Below are 24,093 nucleotides of genomic sequence, written 5' to 3'. Positions count from 1 at the left end.
TTGTAATTCAAGAGTGGATGAGGGATTGAAACTCCCTCACGCAAGCCTCGGCTTGGAGGGTTGAATTGGACTACATTTTGCAATTTGGAACTATAAATTCCGGCCTAGTTTAAAAACAACGTATGTGCCATTAGTATCCCTATGCAGATAAGTGTTTTTCAGATGAGCCAGGATTTATAGGTCCAAATTGCAAAATGTAGTCCAATTACTGTCATGCTGAATAGTAAATGTGCATATTTTTCACCAAAAAAAAAGAAAAAAAGGAGAAAGATATGAGATCTCCGACTTAAAAAAAAGGACAGACTCAATCGATTCTGGGGATTTGGGGAGTAAATTACACTAAAGAACCGCAATAAATTTGAAAATACTTGCCGCAGAAATTCTTTAAAGCAGGGCGTTCCAAAAACTTGCGCGACAAAAAAATAATGTTTTTGGCGGATTTCCAGTCCTGAGTTGCAGACCAGAAAATCGAATTTTTTGTGTCATTTTACAAGGAACTAGCATTATTTTAGTTCAATCGGAGAAATTTTCGCTTCCACCCCAAAATTTTAATTTTTACTGAAACGAGATCTTTAATAGTTCCTAGGAGTCTTTCGTGACAGCTTTTTAAGGTGATTCGACGGACGCCATTTTTTGCGTCAGAGCGACGTGCGATATATCGTATCGATTCGTTTCATTATTTCAGCTGCTTGTCCTTACATACATAAAGTCGCTTTTATAGCGCCGCCTCGCGCTCTGCGACGCCCAATCGCCATTGCCCCCTATCCTCCCAGAGATAGCTGCTTGTCCTTTATTTTCTAATTTTGATGTCGCACTTCTGTTGGCATGAGTTTAAAGAATTTATGTGCCAAATTTGACAAAGAAATTCAACGTAATAGAGGCGTGGTTTTTTAAAAAGGAAAAATATCGCATTCGATACTGATATCGAAACTGCACTTGAATGCGACATTTTTCCTCCAAAAAAACCACGCCTTTATTACGTTGAATTCGTTTGTCAAAATTGGTGAGTGAACTGTTCAGTCTCCTGAAAACAAAATTGTGATCTTAAAAGTCGAAACAAATGACAAGTATAGTTGAAATTATGGAACGAATCGATACGATATATAGCACGTCGCTCTGACACAAAAAATGGCATCCGTCGAATCATCTTAAGTCATCACTACCAGGATAGGCATCTCTATAATGCAAATTTCTGAATTTTTTCTACTATGATTACTCTCTAAAGTCAGCAAAATTTCGGACAGAAACCGCACGGTCAAATTTTTGTGAAAAATGTAATTGTTTCCGTCAATTTTGCAACCTTGGAATGCAGTTACGTATTCCACCGTCTACGAGAACGCCGAATTTTGCAGAGAAGATGATTATAGATTGGACATGCATGGAAACGAGAAAACGGTAATGTTACGGAAAACCTCTGTATGAACATACAAAAGTCTCCACATCTTTCCTAATAAAAATCGAGTTTACTTGCGAATAGTTGAATATGTATCCTTCGTTTTTCCCGCGGACTTTTATTGACAGGTAATTTAAATACCTGAAATTTTCCTGTAATAATACCAATGACATTCCTCTAAATAAATACTTGATCAGAAGAAATTTGGCAACGCATGAATATTCATACGATGTTCTTCGCAATTACGGCGTGACCAGTTTTTCCTGAATTAGTCGCAACACGTACAAGTGAATCGAGTAAGAAGAGACTCATTAAGTGAAGCAATTAAGTCGACCGAGAAACTCTCAAACCAAGTATATCGGTTGGCGACGTTGCAGACTTCCTCTCGTACTTTATTTTTCAAATGCATCGCTTTTTGCAAAAAGGAACCAAGAGCATTCCAATGTTGCAAGGATTGTGCAACTTATAATCTTTGCAAAATATTCCTGAAATCATGCGGAAACTTGAATTTACAAAGGTAATTTTCGTCTTGAATTCATAGTTCATTATTGGGAGTAAAGATAAAACTCGTTTAGATGATCAGTATGTATTTGCAGGCTAAAAAAGTTGCACAATCTTAGCAACATTGGAATGCTCTTGGTTTCTTTTTGCAAAATGCAATCCAAATGGTAAACCATTTAAAGTCAATCCTTAAAATCTGCTATGCTCTTTCTCCTCTATGCGAAGAAAGTTCTATTAAAACATCAAGTAATGATGTTGTCTTCTTCTCATTTAAAAAAAAAATAAATGAGAGCAGAGATTTGAAACACTGGAAATGAGATAAGTGGTTTGGAAGGTTCGACGTCGAAGCGAAGTAATCATAAAAAGATGATGAAAAAAAAAATGATGAAAAAAGATGATGAGAAAAAATGATAAAAGTGAACATGCCTAACTTTATACCGAGATCTCATTAACACGCATTTAATCTTAATTTCAACGGAGTAGTACAGTGCAGTGCGCTAAACTTCTTGGTTACTTTTCAAACAAATTCAGTACAAGATCACCTTCAAGGCTCGATGTTAGAGTCGTTAATCTACCATCAGATGGTCCTTTTCAAAATCTATCGTAAATTTCTGCAATTTCATGAAAAATTGCCACCCTGCATGAGAAATGAATGAATTAACGTAAATTTTCCCGACAAAAAGCACACGTCCCGCTAATCTTTAAACAATTCGATCGGATGAGCCTTCGATAAATGCGACGACTTCAAACTCTAATCCCGGACCTCTGAGGCATGTATCGGACTAATCCTGATTTCTGGACCTATCTTCTTATACCAATCCCACGGATAAGATTCTTGTTTCCGTGATTATCGAGAGTGACGGTATGGGCTATCGCCATTCGAGGAGAATGGCGTCCCCTTGATCTGACCATTGATTCGGTTTGAACTCGACTGCAGCCCAAACGACTACACGGACTCATACGAAAATTTGAATTTCACGACGATCTAATAGCAGCCGAGGTAGATTCAAGGCCACGTTCGTCATTTCGTTAGGGTACAAAACCTATCATCAGACTTTTGAACTTAGAAAATAAGACTGAAAATTAGAGTTTCCGATCAAAGGTGCCAGTGCCTATGGTTCATGACAGGCGCGCTCAGAGACTATAAAAGCTCGAAGAACAGATTTTCTTTCAGGTGAGCCTCCATCCTTAGCAACATTAATGATGTTAATTCTTTCTTGTTGGACCAATTGAGGAATACATTGCCACGAGCAAAAGTGGGCGATAAAATATGCGAAGTAACTGGAGATAAGGCAGTTAACAGGTTGACATGCCTTAGTTGGTAGAGCAATTCACAATTTACGCGAGTTCGGTTCCGACTCCAACTCAAGAATACAAATATTTCGACTTCAGTGTGTTGCACAGTATCGCACCCAATTGAAGGCGTTTTATGTTGGCCCGACCACAACCTACGGAAAGTGGAGTCTTGATGTTTTGTCATAGAGTGCTGCTTAGCTACATTAGTTGAATGCAGAATGATGAGAACTTTTCACTCATATCCGTATCAGGAGGAGCTGATAACTTTTCGGGTTGAAATTAAGTATTCAGTTTTATTTTAGACGCATAATAAAAGTCTGACTATTTTATACCGAGAAATCCCTTTCCCATGCTAAATATAGTTCCCGTCAAAAAGTTCCATCTGATACCGAGTTTCGAAAAAATCGATTGAACCCACTCGTTAATGAGGGCGCTCAACGGAGCTCAATCGCAGCTAATCGCGGTTAAATACTCGACTTTATCTAATTTATCTTCTCGCGCAAACTAGTCGCAGGACTGTATGAGCCCCGTCCCGTGGAGACGGTAACTGGGAAAAATCCCAGAAGTTTCATTCCTGCGATTCGAACTTGGGACAAATCCTTTGAAAACGTCCCGTGGAGACAAGGCCTTACCTTTCTCCTCTTGTATTTTAATCCCCCTAAGTTGAGAAAATGACAATTCTATATCTACCAGCAATCCCCCCCCCCCCCCCCCCGATCACGTCATCGGGACACCCATCAAGGACGCCATAGACTCATCCGTTGATGACGTCATGGAGGCACATGTCGATGACGTCGATGGAAACGAGTCTCGTTGATGACGTCATGGAGTCATCCTTGGATGACGTCTTGATAATGGCATTTTGAGGTCACATCCCAGGGTACCAGTTGATGGTGACGTTACAACACAAACCATAATTCATGTATATACATTTATTGCTAATTAGTTTTTGATGGGTCAATATATTCTAAATTTCTAATTTTTAATAAATTTTCCGCTTCATATATAAAACCTACTTTAGCATGTACAGCATCAACTTGTTTTGAATCCCCCGCCACCTCTTTTTAAAAGTCAGAGAGTTTTTAGAATCTTGTCCATCTGTATTACAGGTCGTCAATTTTTACAGCCCACAAGCTGTTCGTTAGTTCCTCAGATGTCCGATTCAATTCAGAGATTCAATTCTTCAATCCCGCGGCCAAAGTTTGTTTACATCATACGAGCGCCCTAACTCCTGTGCAATCCGCAGTCGCGCCACCCGTCGTTTCGCAATCTGCAGTGCACCCGAAATCTATTGCTGACAGCTCCTGTGTCCGGCACCGCTCGTCTGTTCAGTTCAAAACAGTGAACATGGATAGCTTTTATTGGCTACTAACTTATTTTGAATTTACACCTTCCGAATCTAGTGAAAAACCTCATAGTTTCATGTTATTTTTCAAAAATTTCAACAGAAGATCTTAATTTGTCCACTAATTTCCCATTTTGGACCATTGTGCGATGAAAATTTAATAAACTGAACCCAATTGAATGCATTGAAGATCGATAAGAACATTGTTCCACATGATCTCTGCAGGAGACCAACAATTTTACTTCCATTTTTAAAAAGTTTGACAAAGAATCCTTATCTGTCCAAGATTTCTCCCCATTTTGGACCACTGTACGTCCAAAATTTTTGAAACTGAACACAGTTACATGCACGGGGGCTCAATAAGAACATTTACAGCCCAAACCCATCAATAGTGTAACTTTTTCGTCCATTTTTCCCGTCTTTTTGCTGTAAAAATGCTGTCCAGAATGATGGCGATTTGGCAACTTTGCCCCCCCCCCCCCCATTTCTCAAAAACGGTGCGTATACTCAAGCTAAAATTTTTACCAGAGTTTTAAGGTATCATAAGGTATTGTTTGGGCCCGGTTTCAGAAAAATCCCTTCTGGCCCAAATTGTGCCATTCTTGGCGTCGCTCTTTCATGTGCGACCTATTTTATTGACTCAATCCACTGTGCGGCTCTCTTCGCTATCACGACATCGTAGACGACACGGTGTATGAATTTCCAAGGAAAGAATTCACTCTAGGTTGGGAGAGTGCAGTATCGAGTCGTCTTGAAGTTATGAAAAAGGCTGCAGGACGTTTCCGCACACTTTTTTTGGAAATTGCTAAAATAAATGAATATTTGGCAACATTGTATACTTGCCTCACTGCCGTCCGATAAATTAACCAGATTTACTTTGCCTGGAGCCTTTGTATGTGCGAAATGAATTGAGATTATCGTATTTTTGGAAGCTATCTGAGAAGTGTGGATCTCGGATAAAGGCGATAACGATGATGGGGAACCAGAAGAAGATTTTGATGTCGGCGATTCCGATGAAGAATGATTTTTTTAGGGAGATTTCTTTAGACTTACCTAAGCTGTTACGGGGCCCTTTGAACCCTGAGTAATACTTGCTTCTTTGGGTGGGCAGGGAGGAGCTTTAATAAGGGAAGGGGGGTAATCAGTCCCAAAATTTTACTTTTTTCCTAAATAGCAGAGTTGATTACTATGAAACTATTTGTCGACCAAACCCATATATTTGGTAGAGCCCCTCTAGTCCTTCACACGCTTTACCTACGGAGGGAAAGCGAATGCGGTGTTGTGAAGTAGTAATTTTGTTTGTTTCGCAAAAGTGTGCGGAAACGTCCACCTCCCATGCAAAAAATAGTCATTTTGCACAGGACTTCGAAACCATCCGGGCTATGCGTTTTATCTTCTTAGCAATCTCATCATCCTGGAGACTGAAATTTGAAATTTATACAGACAAAGAGACATTTAAACAGGCAAAAAAGAAAAACCGAAAATAAAATAATTAGTGCTGTTGATTTTTTCTTCGATTTTCTGAAGATATCGATTTTTTGCACGGAATAGTCGATTAAATTAAATCGATTTTCAGCACGCGATTTGGCAGCTAATCGCCTTTGTACTCACAAATTGAAAGTTTTCGATTTTTTAAAGGAAAAAATATCACTCCTGAGTAATGAAGGAGGCAACAAGCCTTAATTATTCTTCAAAACTGGGAGCAGTCATCAAAGTTGCCCAATTTAAGAGGCAATGAAACTAGACGCTCAGTAAGGCGAGCATTGAATGAAAACGAACGGCACAATACTCATTCTAAAAATCGATTTTTTATTCGGAGCCATTTTCTTGAAACTGATTTTTTGGCCTTGATTTTTCTGCAAATAATCGATTTTTTTTAACACAATCGACAATTTCGATTTGATCGATTAAGGAAAAATCAACAATAATACTAAAAGCAATCCTTTTGGCGGAAGCTGGTGGTTACGATGGAAAAAAGAGGCACTACGAGTAAAAATGTACTAACGGCAACCAGTAGTGGCGTGGCGTACTTTGCGATATATCCATTGATCTGCCATTTTAACCTATGGAGAAAGCTCGACAAACAGGGTGTTCGCAAAGATAACTTCAAAAATCAATTCTTTACCATAGCTTCAAATGGGGAAAAATCGAAAATCGATCCTTCGCTCAGGACGATAGAGGCTCCCGCTCCCTCTCGACTAGGATGAATGAATGTAAAATCTAAATTGCTGTATTTCCGGGGACAAGTCATAAATTTAAATGGACTTTTTTATCTACAACTTTATTAGAGATACAAAATTGACACACATTCGCACAGAAACATGTGGAAATACAGAAACGACGGGAAAATAATAGGTTTTCACCAGAGATCTAGCGAATAATGAACATATTCATATCATTCTTTTCGCATTAGAAACAAAATATCAGTTACAAAGCTACGTCTTAAACGACCCAGAAAATTGCGTCATTTTTTCGAGAGACAGAGTCTAAAAATTTGCAGAAAAAAGATCCAGAAAATTTTGACAATTTTGACGAAACTGACCCTCACTTTATCTATAAGATTTAGGCCCTTTGGGCCCAAATCTTATAGATGAAGTAAAGTCTATGTAGCCCATTTTTAGGCCCTTCGGGAATTGGATCGCATTTAGCAAAAAGGAACCAGCGCGATTAAGGTGTTTTCGAAGCCGAGCAACTTTTCTTTTTCTTTCAAAAACACTTAATACATATTCAGTATTAAAACTTACGCAATTAATTTCCTCTAAAATAAGCAATATTTTGGTGAGAAGCCAACACTATTTGATTTTCTGGGAGATTTCTTAGATAAATATGAAGCAGCAACATTTCTAAAACACTGTAAGCGCGCTGGTTCCTTTTCGCTACATGCAATCCAATTCAACCCCTTTGGCTGGGCAGTAAATAGGATTGGAAGCTTCTGGTGATTTCTAAGGGAGTTCTCTCAAATGAGTCAGTCGCGCTGGTCACAGAATCGTGTTTTCACGCTTGATTTTTGCAGATAGCTGAAAATAATAATATCTGCCCAAACAGCAACTTTCTACGTTTAAGATTAACCGAGATATCGCCGATTGGAAAGCCGAGTTTCTGGCGCCATCCACCTCGGTAGTGACACCCTTGGTTTCTTCTACTTGCTTTCATCCAAGTTTCATGTTGAGTATGACCAGTGCAAATTTGTGTCTCCCTGACTGATGAAAGCAAGACGGGGGAAACCAAGGGTGTCACTACCGCGGTGGATGACGTCAAAAACCCGGATTTTCGAGGGCCGACACCTCGGTTAATATTGAAGGTAGAAAGTTGCTGTTTTGACAGATCGTAATATTTTTAGCTAATCTGCAAGAATGAAGCATAAAGACACAATGATGTGACCACTGCAACTGACCAATGGGGCTATTTAAATCAAAAGGAATTATGGTAGCTCTCAAACAAGCCCTGAAATTCACAAGAATATATGCATGGTAGGGCTCATTTAAAAATCCATAATTCATCAAAGGAGATAAGGCAACTTCTAGAGGTTCAAACGCCATTCTTCCTTCGCGCGGGACCACATTTGGACTAATTTTTGCAATTCGGAGCTAAAATTCCGGGCTCAGTTTAGAAACAACTACTTATGAACCATTGGTTCCTCTATGCACATCGGTGTTATCATAGATGAGCCAAACGCTGTAATTCCTGATTACAAAATGCATTCCAAATATTAGATATTGCCTTATCAATTACGATAGAGAAATCTCATCCGAATTCCAAAAATAGTTTAACAAAAATAATATGAATTTCGGATTTTCTGTTATATTCCGGAGTTTCAGAGGTAGGATTAATTATAAAGTTGATAAAATAACGGGAGATTTCACAGCGCTCATAAAGATGTAGGTGTTCGAAAAATCAATTGGAAATATCTGCAATATATTCTCTTCGAAAATATGATGAAGAGAAAATAACGTCGGAAAGAGGCAAAAATAGGAACAAGCTTTCATACTCAATAGGTCTTGGGCCTCTAGCCAAGACAGGAATTAGAGCAATGAGCGACGTGTTTCCTCTATAAAATTTACGATGAACTCGGAGTCGCACGACAGCCGGGGAGTGTGGAGAAGAACTCCATAACAAATGTAGGTGCTTACGATAAACAATGCTAGAATGGCAAAAATACGAAGGACGTCATCTGTATGGTCTCAACTTATAGTTTGATCATCAAAATTATGGTTTTTTATCCAGAAAGCGATCGAATATTTACCACTGGAGAGCCTTTTTCAGAAAACTAAGCAGAGCGATGCCGGCAACTAAAAGATCCACGATCGGTTTGTGTCGTATGCGTCCATTTAAAGGACTTTTCCTGGACAAGACGGAAGAGCATTGAGTGAAAATGTATGGTTTATAGCAGTCAGGAACAAGAGACCCTCCAATAGTATCTTGGCCATGTTGGAAAATTTTATATTCGGGTCCTACTTACACGGTTGATGTTCAAGAACGTGTTGGCAGTTCCGTTTTGCAAACAAGCAGAAAATGGCGGAAGTTTGGGAAACTTGTTTGGCTCATGACGTCACCCGAAGCTCATCATCCCCCATATAGGCAGGTCAAAAGCCGATATTTGAGGGATGACTGTTGCTTCCTTATCATTGTTCATGTGGTATTGTTCAATCCCCGAAAGTAAAAGCTTCCTCTTGTCGCCAAGAAGTCAGTGAAGGGTCTCTTGTCTCTGACCGCAGTATGCTCCGTCGAATGCGTCTTTTGCCGAAAAGGGGATGAGCAGGGATTGCAAGTCTAGGGTTCTACCCCAGTATGCATTCGCATATGTCTCTTTAAAGTCACATTCTTGGAGAAGAAAGCCGAACGATGACTTCAACTGAACGGTCTCTCATCTGTGTGCGTGCGAACATGTTCCGTTAAAGACTGTTTGTGAGCGAAGCATGCCGTGCAAAGACTGCAACTGAATGCTTACTCACGAGTATGCGTACGAATATGTGCCAATAAAGACTGCTTGTTAGCAAAGCATGTCGTACAATGACTGCAACTGAATGGTTTCTCGCCGGTGTGCATTCGCAAGTGTACAATTAAATTTGTTTTACTACGGAACGAGGAGGAGCAATGACTGCAACTATATGGTTTCTCTCCAGTATGCGTCCGGATGTGAATTAGCAAATTACTTTTCTGAGAAAAGCATGCCGTGCATTGACTGCAACTGAATGGTTTCTCACCAGTATGCGTGTGAAGATGTACCGATAAAGAATATTTGTGAGCAAAAGATGCGGAGCAATGACTGCAACTGAATGGTTTTTCACCAGTATGAATGCGAGCATGTGCCCTTAAATATTTTTTGTGAGCAAAGCATTTCCCGCAATGACTGCAACTGAATGGTTTCTCACCTTTATGCGTGCGAATATGTGCCGTTAAAGAATGTTTGCTAGTAAAGCATGCCGTACAATGACTGCAACTGAATGGTTTCTCACCATTATGCGTGCGAATATGTGCCGTTAAAGAATGTTTGCTAGTAAAGCATGCCGTACAATGACTGCAACTGAATGGTTTCTCGCCAGTGTGCGTTCGCAAGTGTACCTTCAAATGCTCTTTCCTACGGAACGAGGAGGGGCAATGACTGCAACTGAATGGTTTCTCACCATTATGCGTGCGAATATGTGCCGTTAAAGAATGTTTGTGAGTAAAGCATGCCGTACAATGACTGCAACTGAATGGTTTCTCACCATTATGCGTGCGAATATGTACCGTTAAAGAATATTTGCGAGTAAAGCATGCCGTACAATGACTGCAACTGAACGGTTTCTCGCCAGTGTGCGTTCGCATGTGTACCTTCAAATCCTCTTTCCTAAGGAACGAGGAGGGGCAATGACTGCAACTGAATGGTTTCTCACCATTATGCGTGCGAATATGTGCCGTTAAAGCATGTTTGTGAGTAAAGCATGCCGTACAATGACTGCAACTGAATGGTTTCTCACCATTATGCGTGCGAATATGTGCCGTTAAAGAATATTTGCGAGTAAAGCATGCCGTACAATGACTGCAACTGAACGGTTTCTCGCCAGTGTGCGTTCGCATGTGTACCTTCAAATCCTCTTTCCTACGGAACGAGGAGGGGCAATGACTGCAACTGAATGGTTTCTCACCATTATGCGTGCGAATATGTGCCGTTAACGAATGTTTGTGGGCATAGCATGCTGTGCAATGACTGCAACTATATGGTTTCTCACCAGTATGCGTGCGAATGTGTGCCGTCAAAGACTGTTTTTGAGCGAAGAATGCCGTGCAATGCCTGCAACTGAATGGTTTCTCACCAGTATGCGTTCGCATGTGTCTCGCCAAATTGCCTTTTGTACTGAATTGGGAGGAGCAATGACTGCACCTGAATGGTTCCTCGCCAGTGTGCGTTTGCATGTGTGTAGTTAAAGCGCTTTTAGAAGAAAAAAGGCTCGAACACTCGCCGCATGTGAATGATATCTCACCAGCTTGCGTTCTAATATGTTCGACTGACTTTGATTCCGATTCGATTGTTTGGGAAGGGGGTTCCCTCTTAATTTCGATATTCGTGAGAGATAGGTCAAGCCCATTTTCATTACATTGGTCGGGAAGTGGAGAGCTCATGATCTCCCTCTTCACTCGCGCTGTTATGGGGACAAAATCACGAATATCATTCTCCAAATCGTGTTCTGCTCCTCCTCGTCCCAACCTGAGTTCTGACTCATCCGTTTGAGGAGTGGGTTCACTCTTAATGTCAATACTTGTGTGTAGCTGGTTAGTCCAACTTGCATCAACTTTTTCATCCTCGCATTCGATTTTGGGGGGAAGAGCGGAGGGAGAATCGAAGATGGATGAGACCGAGGTCGCTTGGTTCTCTTCTACTAATGCAATGCGGGTATTGTTGGAATCTTCAAGGCGACTTTCTACGGATTGGGAAGATGGGTTGCCAGACATACTGCTAGACTCCGTGCTGGTGCACGCTTCGGGTACAGCCTGCATTGAAGGGCTCGTGCAATCAATCCTCGACAAGTCTCCCTGGGGATCCTCTTTTACAGTTTGGTGGAATCACTGGATTGTAGTCTTCAGAAGTGCTGAGTGCTGAGTGCTCTTTCCGTTAGATTTTTGGCGTCGGCATTCTCCATTCAAAATCCTGAACAAAATAAATATAAAGTTTGTAAGCAACGCTTTGGACAACCGATTACGATAGGAGGTATTCGATAGAGGGATTGAAAGACGGAGAGATATTTTTTGCGATAAATCGATTGATCTGCCATTTAAACCTATGGACGAGGATCTATGTACACTGTACAGGGTGTTCGCAACGAAAACCTTAATCATAGATTCTTTAACATAGCTTCAGATGGGAAAATTTCGATAATCGATAATTCACGCCACGCCACTGGATACGAATACCCGCGGGATCGAAGTATGCGATGTTTCGAATCACATAGGTAGTTGAGACAGGAAACATCATAATCCGAGAAGACAAGAACCCCGAAATTCAGCGGCGTGGCGTCCTTTGCGATATTTATAATTTCATCTTTAATGCCACCGATCCACGATTTTGCTGGATGTCCCTTACGTCTTCTTTTCGGAGGGACCCAATCTAGACCCTTCTTAGGAAATCTGTCATCCGCCTTTCGTTGAGCATGGCCACACCGGACAAGCTGTTCGGTTATAATATCATGCCCGATGTTCTGCTCGGCGCTCATGATCTGCATAGAGTACATAGAGTCGTAATGTGAATGGGAGAGTTGGCGCCATGTTCTGCTCGACGAGTTCCGAGCCCGGTGTAAGCCGAGTTCGGGTCACTTTTTCGATACATATTCGATCCAAAATGACGGTATGGAATACGTGGTGATTCCTATCTTCTTTGTTTACATCGGATGCCCGGGTACCCGTGTATCGCAAACAATCGATTATGTATCGAAAAAGTGGCCCGGCGTCACACAGGAGTCTCGGAATTCGGGACCTGGAAAATGCTTAAAGTGGCGCCAGCTCACCCATTTACATTACGACTTTATGTACTCTATGATGATCTCACGCACTCTTTCGATTCTTGCGTGATCCCTCCTCGAGATGAATAGTCAGGGGGCATACGTAATCCCGTGTGCAGATTCGAGAAGGCATATTGTGTGATACATCAATCTCTTCGTTTTGATGTCTAGAAAAAGAAAATCGATGATGGCCATCTCAAATTTCATACAAACCCCCCCAAATTCAAGATGGCGGCCAAAATGGCGGTTTTGGGGTAAAAAAATTTAAAGTTTGCAAGTACGTCGTGTCGGGTGTCGTTCATTATGTATTTTTGATCGTAGAATCCGAATTTTCAGTCAAAAGTTAGCCCAAAGGTCATTTTTAGGCCAAAATCCAAGATGGCGTCCAAAAATACCTCTTACGGGTACTAATTTGCCTACTCGGGTCTACATGCATTGTGAGGTATCAATTATTAGGTTTTCAGGGTCGTAGAGTCCGAAAATGAGGTCCATTTTCCGCTGCGGCTCTCAAGAAGCCCTAAAATCAAAGATGGCGCCCAAAATGGCCGCCGGTCTTGCGGATGAAACTGCCATTTAAGGCAGCTATAACAAACAATACGTTCAAAATTAAGTTTCTTGGGTCAAGAAGTTCGAATAGGAGATCAGATGTTTACTCCTACAAAAAATTAAGCCTCCGAATCGAAAATCGCTGCCGACATTGTTGCCAGTTAAAGGCGCAGACCGGTAAATGACTGATATTAAGAGATTTGCCGGAGGAGGGGTTTCGATAAGGGCCGTTGTTGGGCCCATACCCTGAAATTCTTCAATTTCACGATTGTTTGCTCATTTAAAGTCTAAAGTTTGCGGAATGTAAAATGATTTGGTCATTTCCGGTCTATTTAGGGGTCTAATACCGGCCTAAACATGAGACGAAAGGCCGATTTTGGCGAAAAATGCGGGTTTTTTTACATTCGACGTGACGCTGTTTCTTAACGATCCCATCATCGGAGGAGATTGTTGTCCTTCAAGTACGTTCATTAAGGATGTAAGATAGCCACTTTGCCCAATTTTCGTTGATGGCAAACCTTGCGCTCAGAGTTAAAACGATCTTCTTAGAATTTTCTTGTTTTTCATCATTATTTAAAATGGCATAAAAAGGGCGACTCATCTTAAACCAGAAATAGATTCATTGGTGGAAAATGTACGCAGCTGGTCATAACTGTCCTCCAAAAAATTAATGGATTAAAGCCTCCCCCCCCCCCCAAAAAAAAAGGAAAACCTGTGTTGCCATATTTTATTGCCTAACATCACAGAAAACCGCGTGATTATTTCAGTATTCTTAGGCTGTTCTTCGTAGAGCACATTTAGCAAAACTCAAAACCCTTGATTTTTCATACGTTACGATTATTGATTATATAAATGCAATTATCCATCATTATTTTGTTTATTACATGTATGTATCTATAGAGACTCTTATCGTGGCGCGGCATTCCTACATATCATCGGTAAAAATCGAGAAAAATGCAACATTGAAACGGAAATGAGAATTCTACTATCATCGCGTTGAGAATGTTAGCCTTATCCAAAACTAAAAATTCATTGCAATAAAATGTGTAATATTGGTTAAAAGGCAAAACGACATAGAACATGTTCTTATCCGGGTGGTATTACCTGTGCAAAGTGGGCGATAGAGTCGTCAACTGCTGAGCTCATATTGCATCTTTCATTTGGTGCCTCACTCATTACAGACATAAGTCTGAGCCAGAAAAACTAAGCGTTTGCTAGATTAACATGCACGCGTCATTTCTCTAAAATTATGACATGGCAGCTCCAAACAAGAGGTTTGATGCAGGAGACAGGGAACCTGATGAAGAAGCAACTGATGAGGAAGCTGTTAGGTGGCTGGGCAGAAGTGAGGGAAACCAGGGTTTCAAATTATTTTTAGGAAGCAGAATTCTGATCGATCGCAGGCAATAAGAATGGCGGGGGGCAGGGATTGTCAGGGTGGTGAAAAATCAGCATTAAGCACTCGTGATTCTGACACATGGCTTACTTTTTTTTCGGATCTCAGATCACGGTCAATGATTCAAAGTTGCACCTTCGTTTGTAAATATCGTGTACAAAATTCGTAAGATAATAGGCCACCTACAAGCCCAAAATTTTAAAGCAATTATCACTAACACAAAATATAATCTACTTGCATCTCTGAATACTGTGATTCGAGTCTTACATATTTATTTCAGAATGCGCATGTTCCGAGAAAGTGGCTGAAATCCTCGGCCAACTAGGATTTTTCTCGATTTTTTCTAGGATGATATGTGCGAATGCCGCGCCACGATGGGAACCTCTACAGATACTTACATGTAATAAACAAAATAATGATGGATAATGGAGATTTCGCATATGTGAGGAATTTGCGATTTGACTGTTGATTCTTACGTAAAAGTTCGGGAGAAACACGATGGTGCCACTGGTTTTCTCTGAAATCAACTCCCAAGCTCAAAAAAAGGTCTCCAGTTGAGCCCGAAATGGAGGGGATATCCCACACTATCCTGAGTCCACCCCTAAATCAAGACACACTCTCTATGCAAAGATAAGGAGCAAGTACATTCACAGGGCTACCACTTTATTTGGGGACTCCACAACAGAAAACACAGCAACCTTGCTAATGTATTTGCTCCCTATCATTGCATGGAGAGTTTGTCTTGATGTACAGGTGGACTCTCAGGATAGCGCGGGATATCCCCTCCATTTTGGTCTCAACTTAAGAGCTTTTTTTGAGCCTGGAAGTTGATTTCAGAGAAAGCCATTGGCACCATCGAGTTTCTCGCGAACTTCTACAAAAGAATCCATAGTCAAATTGCAAATTCCTCACACATGCAACATCTCCATTGCATTTATATAATCACTAATCATGCGATCGTAACGTATGAAAAATCAAGGGTTTTGAGTTTTGCTAAATGTGCTCTACGAAGAACAGCCTCCAAATACTGAAATAATCACGCGGTTTCCTGTGATGTTAGGCAATAAAATATGGCAACACAGGTTTTCCTTTTTTTTTGGGGGGGGGGGGAGGCTTTAATCCATTAATTTTTTGGAGGACAGTTATGACCAGCTGCGTACATTTTCCACCAATGAATCTATTTCTGGCTTAAGATGAGTCGCCCTTTTTATGCCATTTTAAATAATGATGAAAAACAAGAAAATTCTAAGAAGATCGTTTTAACTCTGAGCGCAAGGTTTGCCATCAACGAAAATTGGGCAAAGTGGCTATCTTACATCCTTAATGAACGTACTTGAAGGACAACAATCTCCTCCGATGATGGGATCGTTAAGAAACAGCGTCACGTCGAATGTAAAAAAACCCGCATTTTTCGCCAAAATCGGCCTTTAGTCTCATGTTTAGGCCGGTATTAGACCCCTAAATAGACCGGAAATGACCAAATCATGTTACATTCCGCAAACTTTAGACTTTAAATGAGCAAACAATCGTGAAATTGAAGAATTTCAGGGTATGGGCCCAACAACGGCCCTTATCGAAACCCCTCCTCCGGCAAATCTCTTAATATCAGTCATTTACCGGTCTGCGCCTTTAACTGGCAACAATGTCGGCAGCGATTTTCGATTCGGAGGCTTAATTTTTTGTAGGAGTAAACATCTGATCTCCTATTCGAACTTCTTGACCCAAGAAACTTAATTTTGAACGTATTGTTTGTTATAGCTGCCTTAAATGGCAGTTTCATCCGCAAGACCGGCGGCCATTTTGGGCGCCATCTTTGATTTTAGGGCTTCTTGAGAGCCGCAGCGGAAAATGGACCTCATTTTCGGACTCTACGACCCTGAAAACCTAATAATTGATACCTCACAATGCATGTAGACCCGAGTAGGCAAATTAGTACCCGTAAGAGGTATTTTTGGACGCCATCTTGGATTTTGGCCTAAAAATGACCTTTGGGCTAACTTTTGACTGAAAATTCGGATTCTACGATCAAAAATACATAATGAACGACACCCGACACGACGTACTTGCAAACTTTAAATTTTTTTACCCCAAAACCGCCATTTTGGCCGCCATCTTGAATTTGGGGGGGTTTGTATGAAATTTGAGATGGCCATCATCGATTTTCTTTTTCTAGACATCAAAACGAAGAGATTGATGTATCACACAATATGCCTTCACGAATCTGCACACGGGACATATGTTTTGTTACGTATGCCCCCTGACTAGAAGACGTACACGCAACAGCAATACGTTTGCATTTGAATGATATGAGTTGCATTTTACAGGGTGAGCGAAAAGTCCCAGACCCCCCCTCTAACTTTTGAACGAATTGAACTGGGGAAATGAAACTTTGGGAATGTTCCTATCTCAACCATCTTATGACCATCTTTTGAGGGGGTCAAAATTTTGGTCTCCCCCTCAGGGGGGGGGGGACAGGGGCCCCCCAACTTTTTTTTTCAAAAAGCAACCCCTATCTTGTGATACCTCATTCGAAAGTGCATAAAAAACTAAGAATTTTGGCGCTAACCGCAGATCAATATCTCAATTTTTGACCGAGGTACGATAGGTCAAAGGTCAACTTTTACCTATTTTCAATAAATCATAACTCCGGTTCAAATTATCGTAAAGAAAAAAATAAAACGGGAAAATTTACCAAATTGTGTTCGCTTTCACGTATAAATTGCAGAAATCACTTCGATTTAATTTTAAGGGGGGGCTCGGACCCCCAAATACGTCAATTCAAAGGTCATTCAATTTTCCCGCGAAAGAAGCCAATTTCCTCTGGATTTGCCTCCACATTATCAATGATTAAATCAATTCGTTCAAAAGTTAAAGGGGGGGGGGGGGTCGGGGACTTTTCGCTCACCCTGTATAATTTCTTCAATGTTGGAGTCGGTAATCTACCATCAGATGGTCCTTTTCAAAATCTATCGTAAATTTCTGCAATTTCATGAAAAATTGCCACCCTGCATGAGAAATGAATGAATTAACGCAAATTTTCCCGACAAAAAGCACACGTCCCGCTAATCTTTAAACAATTCGATCGGATGAGGCTTCGATAAATGCGACGACTTCAAACTCTAATCCCGGACCTCTGAGGCATGTATCGGACTAATCCTGATTTCTGGACCTATCTTCTTTTAACAATCCCACGGATAAGATTCTTGTTTCCGTGATTATCGAGAGTGACGGTATGTGGCTACCACCACTCGAGGAAAATGGCGTCCCCTTGATCTGTACATTGATTCGGTTTGAACTCGACTGCAGCCCAAACGACTGCACGGATTCATACGAAAATATAAACTTCACGACGATCTAATAGCAGCCGAGGTAGATTCAAGGCCACGTTCGTCATTTCGTTAGGGTACAAAACCTATCATCAGACTTTTGAACTTAAAAAATAAGACTGAAAATTAGAGTTTCCGATCAAAGGTGCCCCATGGTTCATGACAGGCGCGCTCAGAGACTATAAAAGCTCGAAGAACAGATTTTCTTTCAGGTGCGCCTCCTTCCTTAGCAACATTAATCATGTTAATTCTGTCTTTCAGGACCAATTGAGGATTAGATTGCCACGAGCAAAAGTGGGCGATAAAATATGCGAAGTAACTGGAGATAAGGCAGTTAACAGGCTGACATGCCTAAGTTGGTAGAGCAATTCACAATTTACGCGAGTTCGGTTCCGACTCCAACTCAAGAATACAAATATTTCGACTTCGGTGTTTTGCACAGTATCGCACACAAATTGAAGGCGTTTTATGTTGGTCCAACCTCGACCTGCGCAGACGAGGAGTCTTGATGTGTTGACTTTGAGTGCTGCCTATGGCTCATGAGTACTTTTCACTCATATTGGTGTTAGGCAGAGCTGATGACTTTCCGCGTTGAAATGAGGTAGTATGAAGCTAAGGAAGAGGATCGATGGACTTGACAGAGTTTTCGCAACGAACACCTTGATAATCGATTCATTACCACAGCTTTAAATGGGGGAAGAATCGATAATCGATCATTAGCGCCACGCCACTGGTTCTATGGGTTTCTTCGTGAAATATTCTTCAAAACACACCCCATTCAGTTTAAAATGTGGCGAAATAAACAAACGTTTGTGGTTTTAGTAGAGTTACCTGTTAGTTTAGTTTTAGGCAAAGGATAGCACTTACTGCTGTCTTGCCTACAACTAGTCTTACGTGAACATGAAAAATACCTTTTGGACATAGTTGAAAATGAAATTCGTCGGTTTTTAATCATCCAAACGATTTGAGAGTGCCCTTCGGGTGATCGGTGGAAATTCGACAAAGATCGAAGGCTCAATGAACTTTCCTGCACAGACGCTTCTGAGCGCATTATCTCAAAACCTCATTTTTGCTCGGCTCACAGTAATTGGTTGTCACACATTGGTTTTTTTCGTAGAACTTTCTTCTACTGGCACCCCAGAAAGTTTAAATTGTGACGAAATAAACATCAAAATTTGCTGTTTTAGTCGGAAATTTCATGTGCGACCTCTTTTATTGACTCAATCCACTGTGCGGCCCTCTTCGCTATTACGACATCGTAGACGAGACGGGGTATAAATTTCCAAGAAAAAAATTCACTTAAGCTTGGGAGAGCGCAGTATCGAGGCGCCTTGAAGTTATGCAAAAAATAGTATTGGTATATTATAGTAATAAAAAAATTACTGGCTGGCTGGTGGTTGCGATGGAAAAAAGAGGCACTTCGAGTAAAAAGGTACTAACGGCAACCAGTAGTGGCGTGGCGTACTTTGCGATATATCCATTGATCTGCCATTTTAACCTGTGGAGAAAGCTCGACAAACAGTATGTTCGCAAAGATCACTTCAAAAATCGATTCTTTACCATAGCTTCAAATGGGGAAAAATCGAAAATCGATCCTTCGCTCGGGACGATGGAGGCTCCCGCTCCCTCTCGACTAGGATGAATGAATGTAAAATCTAAATTGCCGTATTTCCGGAGACAAGTCATAAATTTTAACGAACTCTTTTATCCACAACTTTATAAGAGACACAAAATTGACACACATTCACACAGAAACATGTGGAAATACAGAAACGACGGGAAAATAATAGGTTTTCACCAGAGATCTAGCGAATAATGGGCATATTCATATTATTCTTTTCGCAATAGAAACAAAATATCAGTTACAAAGCTACGTTTTAAACGACCCAAATTGCGTCATTTATTCAAGAGACGGAGTCTAAAAATTTGCAGAAAAAACATCCAGAAAATTTTGACAATTTTTGACGAAACTGACCCTCACTTTATCTATAAGATTTAGGCACTTTCGAGAATTGGCTCGCATTTACCAACAAAAAGGAACCAGCGCGATTAAGGTGTTTTCGAAGCCGAGCAACTTTTCTTTTTCTTTCATAAACACTTAATACATATTTAGTATTAAAATTTACGCAATTAATTTCCTTTAAAATAAGCAATTTTTTGGTGAGAAGCCAACACTATTTGATTTTCTGGGAGATTTCTTAGATAAATATGAAGCAGCAACATTTCTTAAACACTGTAATCGCGCGGGTTCCTTTTCGCTACATGCGATCCAATTCACCCCCTTTGGCTGGGCAGTAAATAGGATTGGAGGCCTCTAGTGATTTCTAAGGGAGTTCTCTCAAATGAGTCAGTCGCGCTGGTCACAGAATCGTGTTTTCACGCTTGATTTTTGCAGATAGCTGAAAATAATTATATCTGCCCAAACAGCAACTTTCTACGTTTAAGATTAACCGAGATATCGCCGATTGAAAAGACGGGTTTCTGGCGTCATCCACCTCGGTAGTGACACCCTTGGTTTCTTCCACCTTGCTTTCATCCAAGTTTCATGTTGAGTATGACCAGTGCAAATTCGTGTCTCCCTGACTGATGAAAGCAAAACGGGGGAAACCAAGGGTGTCACTACCGCGGTGGATGACGTCAAAAACCCGGATTTTCGAGGGCCGACACCTCGGTTAATATTGAAGGTAGAAAGTTGCTGTTTTGACAGATCGTAATATTTTTAGCTAATCTGCAAGAATGAAGCATCAAAACACAATGCTGTGACCAAAGCAACTGACCAATTGGGCTATTTAAATCAAAAGGAATTATGGTAGCTCTCAAATAAGCCCCGAAATTCCCAAGAAAATATGCATGGTACGGCTCATTTCACGAATGATATATTCGGTGGTGAGGCGTGAATAATCGGTCATCGATATCTCCCCATTTGTAGCTGTGGTTAAGAATCGGTTATTAAGGTGTTCGTTGCGAACACCCTGTTTATCGATCCTATTCCATAGGTTTAAGTGGCAGATCAATCGATACATCGCTAGGCACGCCACACCACTGGGTGTATTTCTCATTGATTTAAACGCACCGGTAAATGTCGAGGAAAATAATAATTGTTGTGTACATATTCCTTTGGGTCCTGTCTTCCTGTAACATTGGCTAGCCTTAAAAAAATTTTGAACCGAGAAAGTACTCATATAATGCATGTGTCACTGCTGCTTTTTTAATGTACAATCCTTTGTCCCAGAGGGAAAAATTTCACGAAAGGCATAACAGAGAATCGCTCGCTACATAGCCCCTCGAACACTACAATTCATTGTTAAAGTGTCTTAAGCCTCCCTAAGCTACAATCTAAACTAAATGAGGTTAACATTAGGAACAGAGATGATGTGGAGCGACTAAAAATGATAGCCCAGAATTGTGATAAATAATCAAAACGAACAGAACAATAATTATTATGTTTTGATCAATAATAGACGATTCTTTCTAAAACATGTAACACTCATATTTTCCTCTTTTTTAATAACTAGTCCGGTTTAAATGAGCCACCATCATGCAATTATGTTGAACTATATTTCAGGATCTTTGAGGCATTTTTCGCACTCTGCATTACGGAACTATCTTAAATGGACTAAATTTCCAGTTTCAGAACTACACATTTTGGCTCATCAGTAGAAACACCTGTGTGCGAAGGACAAAATTTGATAAAAAATATTAACAAATTTTCTTAAAAATTCATATTTCATCAAAGGAGATAAGGCAACTTCTAGAGGCTCATACGCCATTCTTCCTTCGCGCGCCAGCATATTTGGACTAAATTTTGCAATTCAAAACTAAAATTCCGGGCTCAGTTTAGAAACAACTATTTATGAACCATTGGTTCCTCTATGCACATCGGTGTTGTCATAGGTGAGCCAAACGCTGTAATTCCTGATTACAAAATGCATTCCAAATATTAGACATTGCCTTATCAATTACGATAGAGAAATCTCATCCTAATTCCAAAACTAGTTTAACAAGAATAATACGCATTTCGGATGGAAGGACGTTCATTAAACCAAAAGATGAAGACACAAAGATCCTTGCGAATTATCGTTCCATCACTTGTTTGCCCACCATCTACAGGGTGTCCCAAAAGTCCGTACCCCCTCCCCCCCCCCCTCGTAACTTTTTAACGGTTAGAGATAGAAAAACGAAACTTTGGGAATGTTTCTATCTTAATGGGGACCATCTTCTAGGGGGTCAAAATTTTTGTCCCCCCACCCAAAATTTTCTTTCAAATGGTAATCCCTATCTTAAGATACCTCACTCAAAAGAGCATGAAAAACTAAGAATTTTGGCGCAAACCGCAGATCAATTTTTTAATTTTTGACCGAGTTATGATAGTTCAAAGTCCAAATTTGACCTATTTTCAAAAAATCATAACTCCGGTTCGGCCGGGGGGGCGGACTCAACCTCGGATTGCACGGCATAACCCGTACCCCTTGACGTCACAACGCATCAAGATGGCAGCCAAAATCGAAATGCGACCACCATTCTTTATCCGCCTTGTCTCACCAGTATGCGTGCGAACATGTTTTGTTAAAGACCGTTTCTGAGCAAAGCATGCCGAGCAATGACTGCAACTGAATGGTTTCTCACCAGTATGCGTGCGAACATGTACTGTTAAATGCTGTTTGTGAGCGAAGCTTGCAGTGCAATGACTGCAACTGAATGGTTTCTCACCAGTATGCGTCCGCAAGTGTCTCTTCAAATTGGCTTCTGTACTGAATTGGGAGGAGCAATGACTGCAACTGAATAGTTTCTCACCAGTATGCCTTCGCATGTGTACCTTCAAATTATCTTTCCTACCGAACGAGGAGGGGCAATGACTGCAAATGAATGGTTTCTCGCCGGTGTGCGTTCGCATGTGTAAATTCAAATTTGGTTTACTACGGAACGAGGAGGAGCAATGACTGCAACTATATGGTTTCTCTCCAGTATGCGTGCGAATGTGTGCCTTCAAATACTGTTTTTGAGCGAAGAATGCCGTGCAATGACTGCAACTGAATGGTTTCTCACCAGTATGCGTGCGAACATGTTCCGTCAAATACTTTACCTGAGAAAAGCTTGCCGTGCAATGACTGCAACTGAATGGTTTCTCACCAGTATGCGTTCGAACATGGTTCGTTAAAGAATGCCTGTAAGCAAAGGATGCGGAGCAATGACTGCAACTGAATGGTTTCTCTCCAGTATGCGTCCGCATGTGTGTTTTCAAATTACTTTTCTTATTAAATGAGGCCGAGCAATGACTGCAACTGAATGGTTTCTCACCAGTGTGCGTGCGAACATGGTCCGTTAAAGCCCGTTTCTGAGCAAAGCATGCCGTGCAATGACTGCAACTGAATGGTTTCTCACCAATATGCGTTCGCATGTGTCTCGCCAAATTGCCTTTTATACTGAATTGGGAGGAGCAATGACTGCACCTGAATGGTTCCTCGCCAGTGTGCGTTTGCATGTGTGTAGTTAAAGCGCTTTTAGAAGAAAAAAGGCTCGAACACTCGCCGCATGTGAATGATATCTCACCAGCTTGCGTTCTAATATGTTCGACTGACTTTGATTCCGATTCGATTGCTTGGGTAGGGGGTTCCCTCTTAATTTCGATATTCGTGAGAGATAGGTCAAGCCCATTTTCATTACATTGGTCGGGAAGTGGAGAGCTCATGATCTCCCTCTTCACTCGCGCTGTTATGGGGACAAAATCACGAATATCATTCTCCAAATCGTGTTCTGCTCCTCCTTGTCCCAACCTGAGTTCTGACTCATCCGTCTGGGGAGTGGGTTCACTCTTAATGTCAATACTTGTGTGTAGCTGGTTAGTCCAACTTGCATCAACTTTTTCATCCTCGCATTCGATTTTGGGGGGAAGAGCGGAGGGAGAATCGAAGATGGACGAGACCGAGGTTTCTTGGGTCTCTTCTATTGATGCAAGTCGGGTATAGTTGGAATCTTCAAGGCGACTTTCTACAGATTGGGAAGATGGGTTGCCAGACATACCGCTATACTCCGAGCTGGTGCACGCTACAGGTACAGCCTGCATTGAACAGCTCATGGAATCAACCTGGACACGTCTCCCTGAGGATCCTCTTCTATTGTTCGGTGGAACTACTGGATTGTAGTCTTCAGGTATGCTGAGTGCTCTTTCCGTTAGATTTTGAACTTCGGCATTCTCCATTCAAAATCCTGAACAGAATAAATTTCAAGATTTGTAACAAGGTGGAAAAATCATGCCGGGTCCACACAATTTCGCGGGGAAATAAAAGCCAAGAAGTTCCAAAAATTGTTATTAG

At 41.0% G+C, this 24,093-nt stretch overlaps 2 protein-coding genes across 3 annotated transcripts in view; both read right to left on the bottom strand.

The window, feature by feature from the left end:
- The window catches only part of LOC109044084 (uncharacterized), a 67,848-nt gene that overhangs the window by 34,325 nt on the left and 9,430 nt on the right, over window positions 1–24,093 (bottom strand). Inside the window, exon 2 of one of the 2 annotated variants that reach the window (XM_072304578.1) lies at window positions 17,359–23,986. The exons of the other annotated variant lie outside the window; for it this stretch is intronic. Coding sequence (XP_072160679.1) covers window positions 22,215–23,978 — 1,764 coding nt within the window. The 5' untranslated portion in view covers window positions 23,979–23,986 and the 3' untranslated portion in view covers window positions 17,359–22,214. Of the gene's footprint in view, window positions 1–17,358; window positions 23,987–24,093 lie in introns of those variants that run through there. 2 annotated transcript variants of the gene reach the window in all.
- LOC140225485 (uncharacterized) lies at window positions 6,415–23,937 on the bottom strand. The gene is made up of 2 exons (XM_072304579.1): window positions 23,801–23,937; window positions 6,415–11,664 (listed from the first exon to the last, which is right to left on the bottom strand). Exon 2 carries the CDS (start codon window positions 11,511–11,513, stop codon window positions 9,480–9,482), a length of 2,034 nt encoding a protein of 677 aa, XP_072160680.1. The 5' UTR covers window positions 11,514–11,664; window positions 23,801–23,937; the 3' UTR covers window positions 6,415–9,479.

Source organism: Bemisia tabaci, chromosome 9 (assembly GCF_918797505.1).
Source record: "Bemisia tabaci chromosome 9, PGI_BMITA_v3".
NCBI lineage: Eukaryota > Metazoa > Arthropoda > Insecta > Hemiptera > Aleyrodidae > Bemisia > Bemisia tabaci.
Note: the sequence above shows the minus strand (reverse complement) of the source record. Positions and strands in the feature narration are given on the sequence as shown.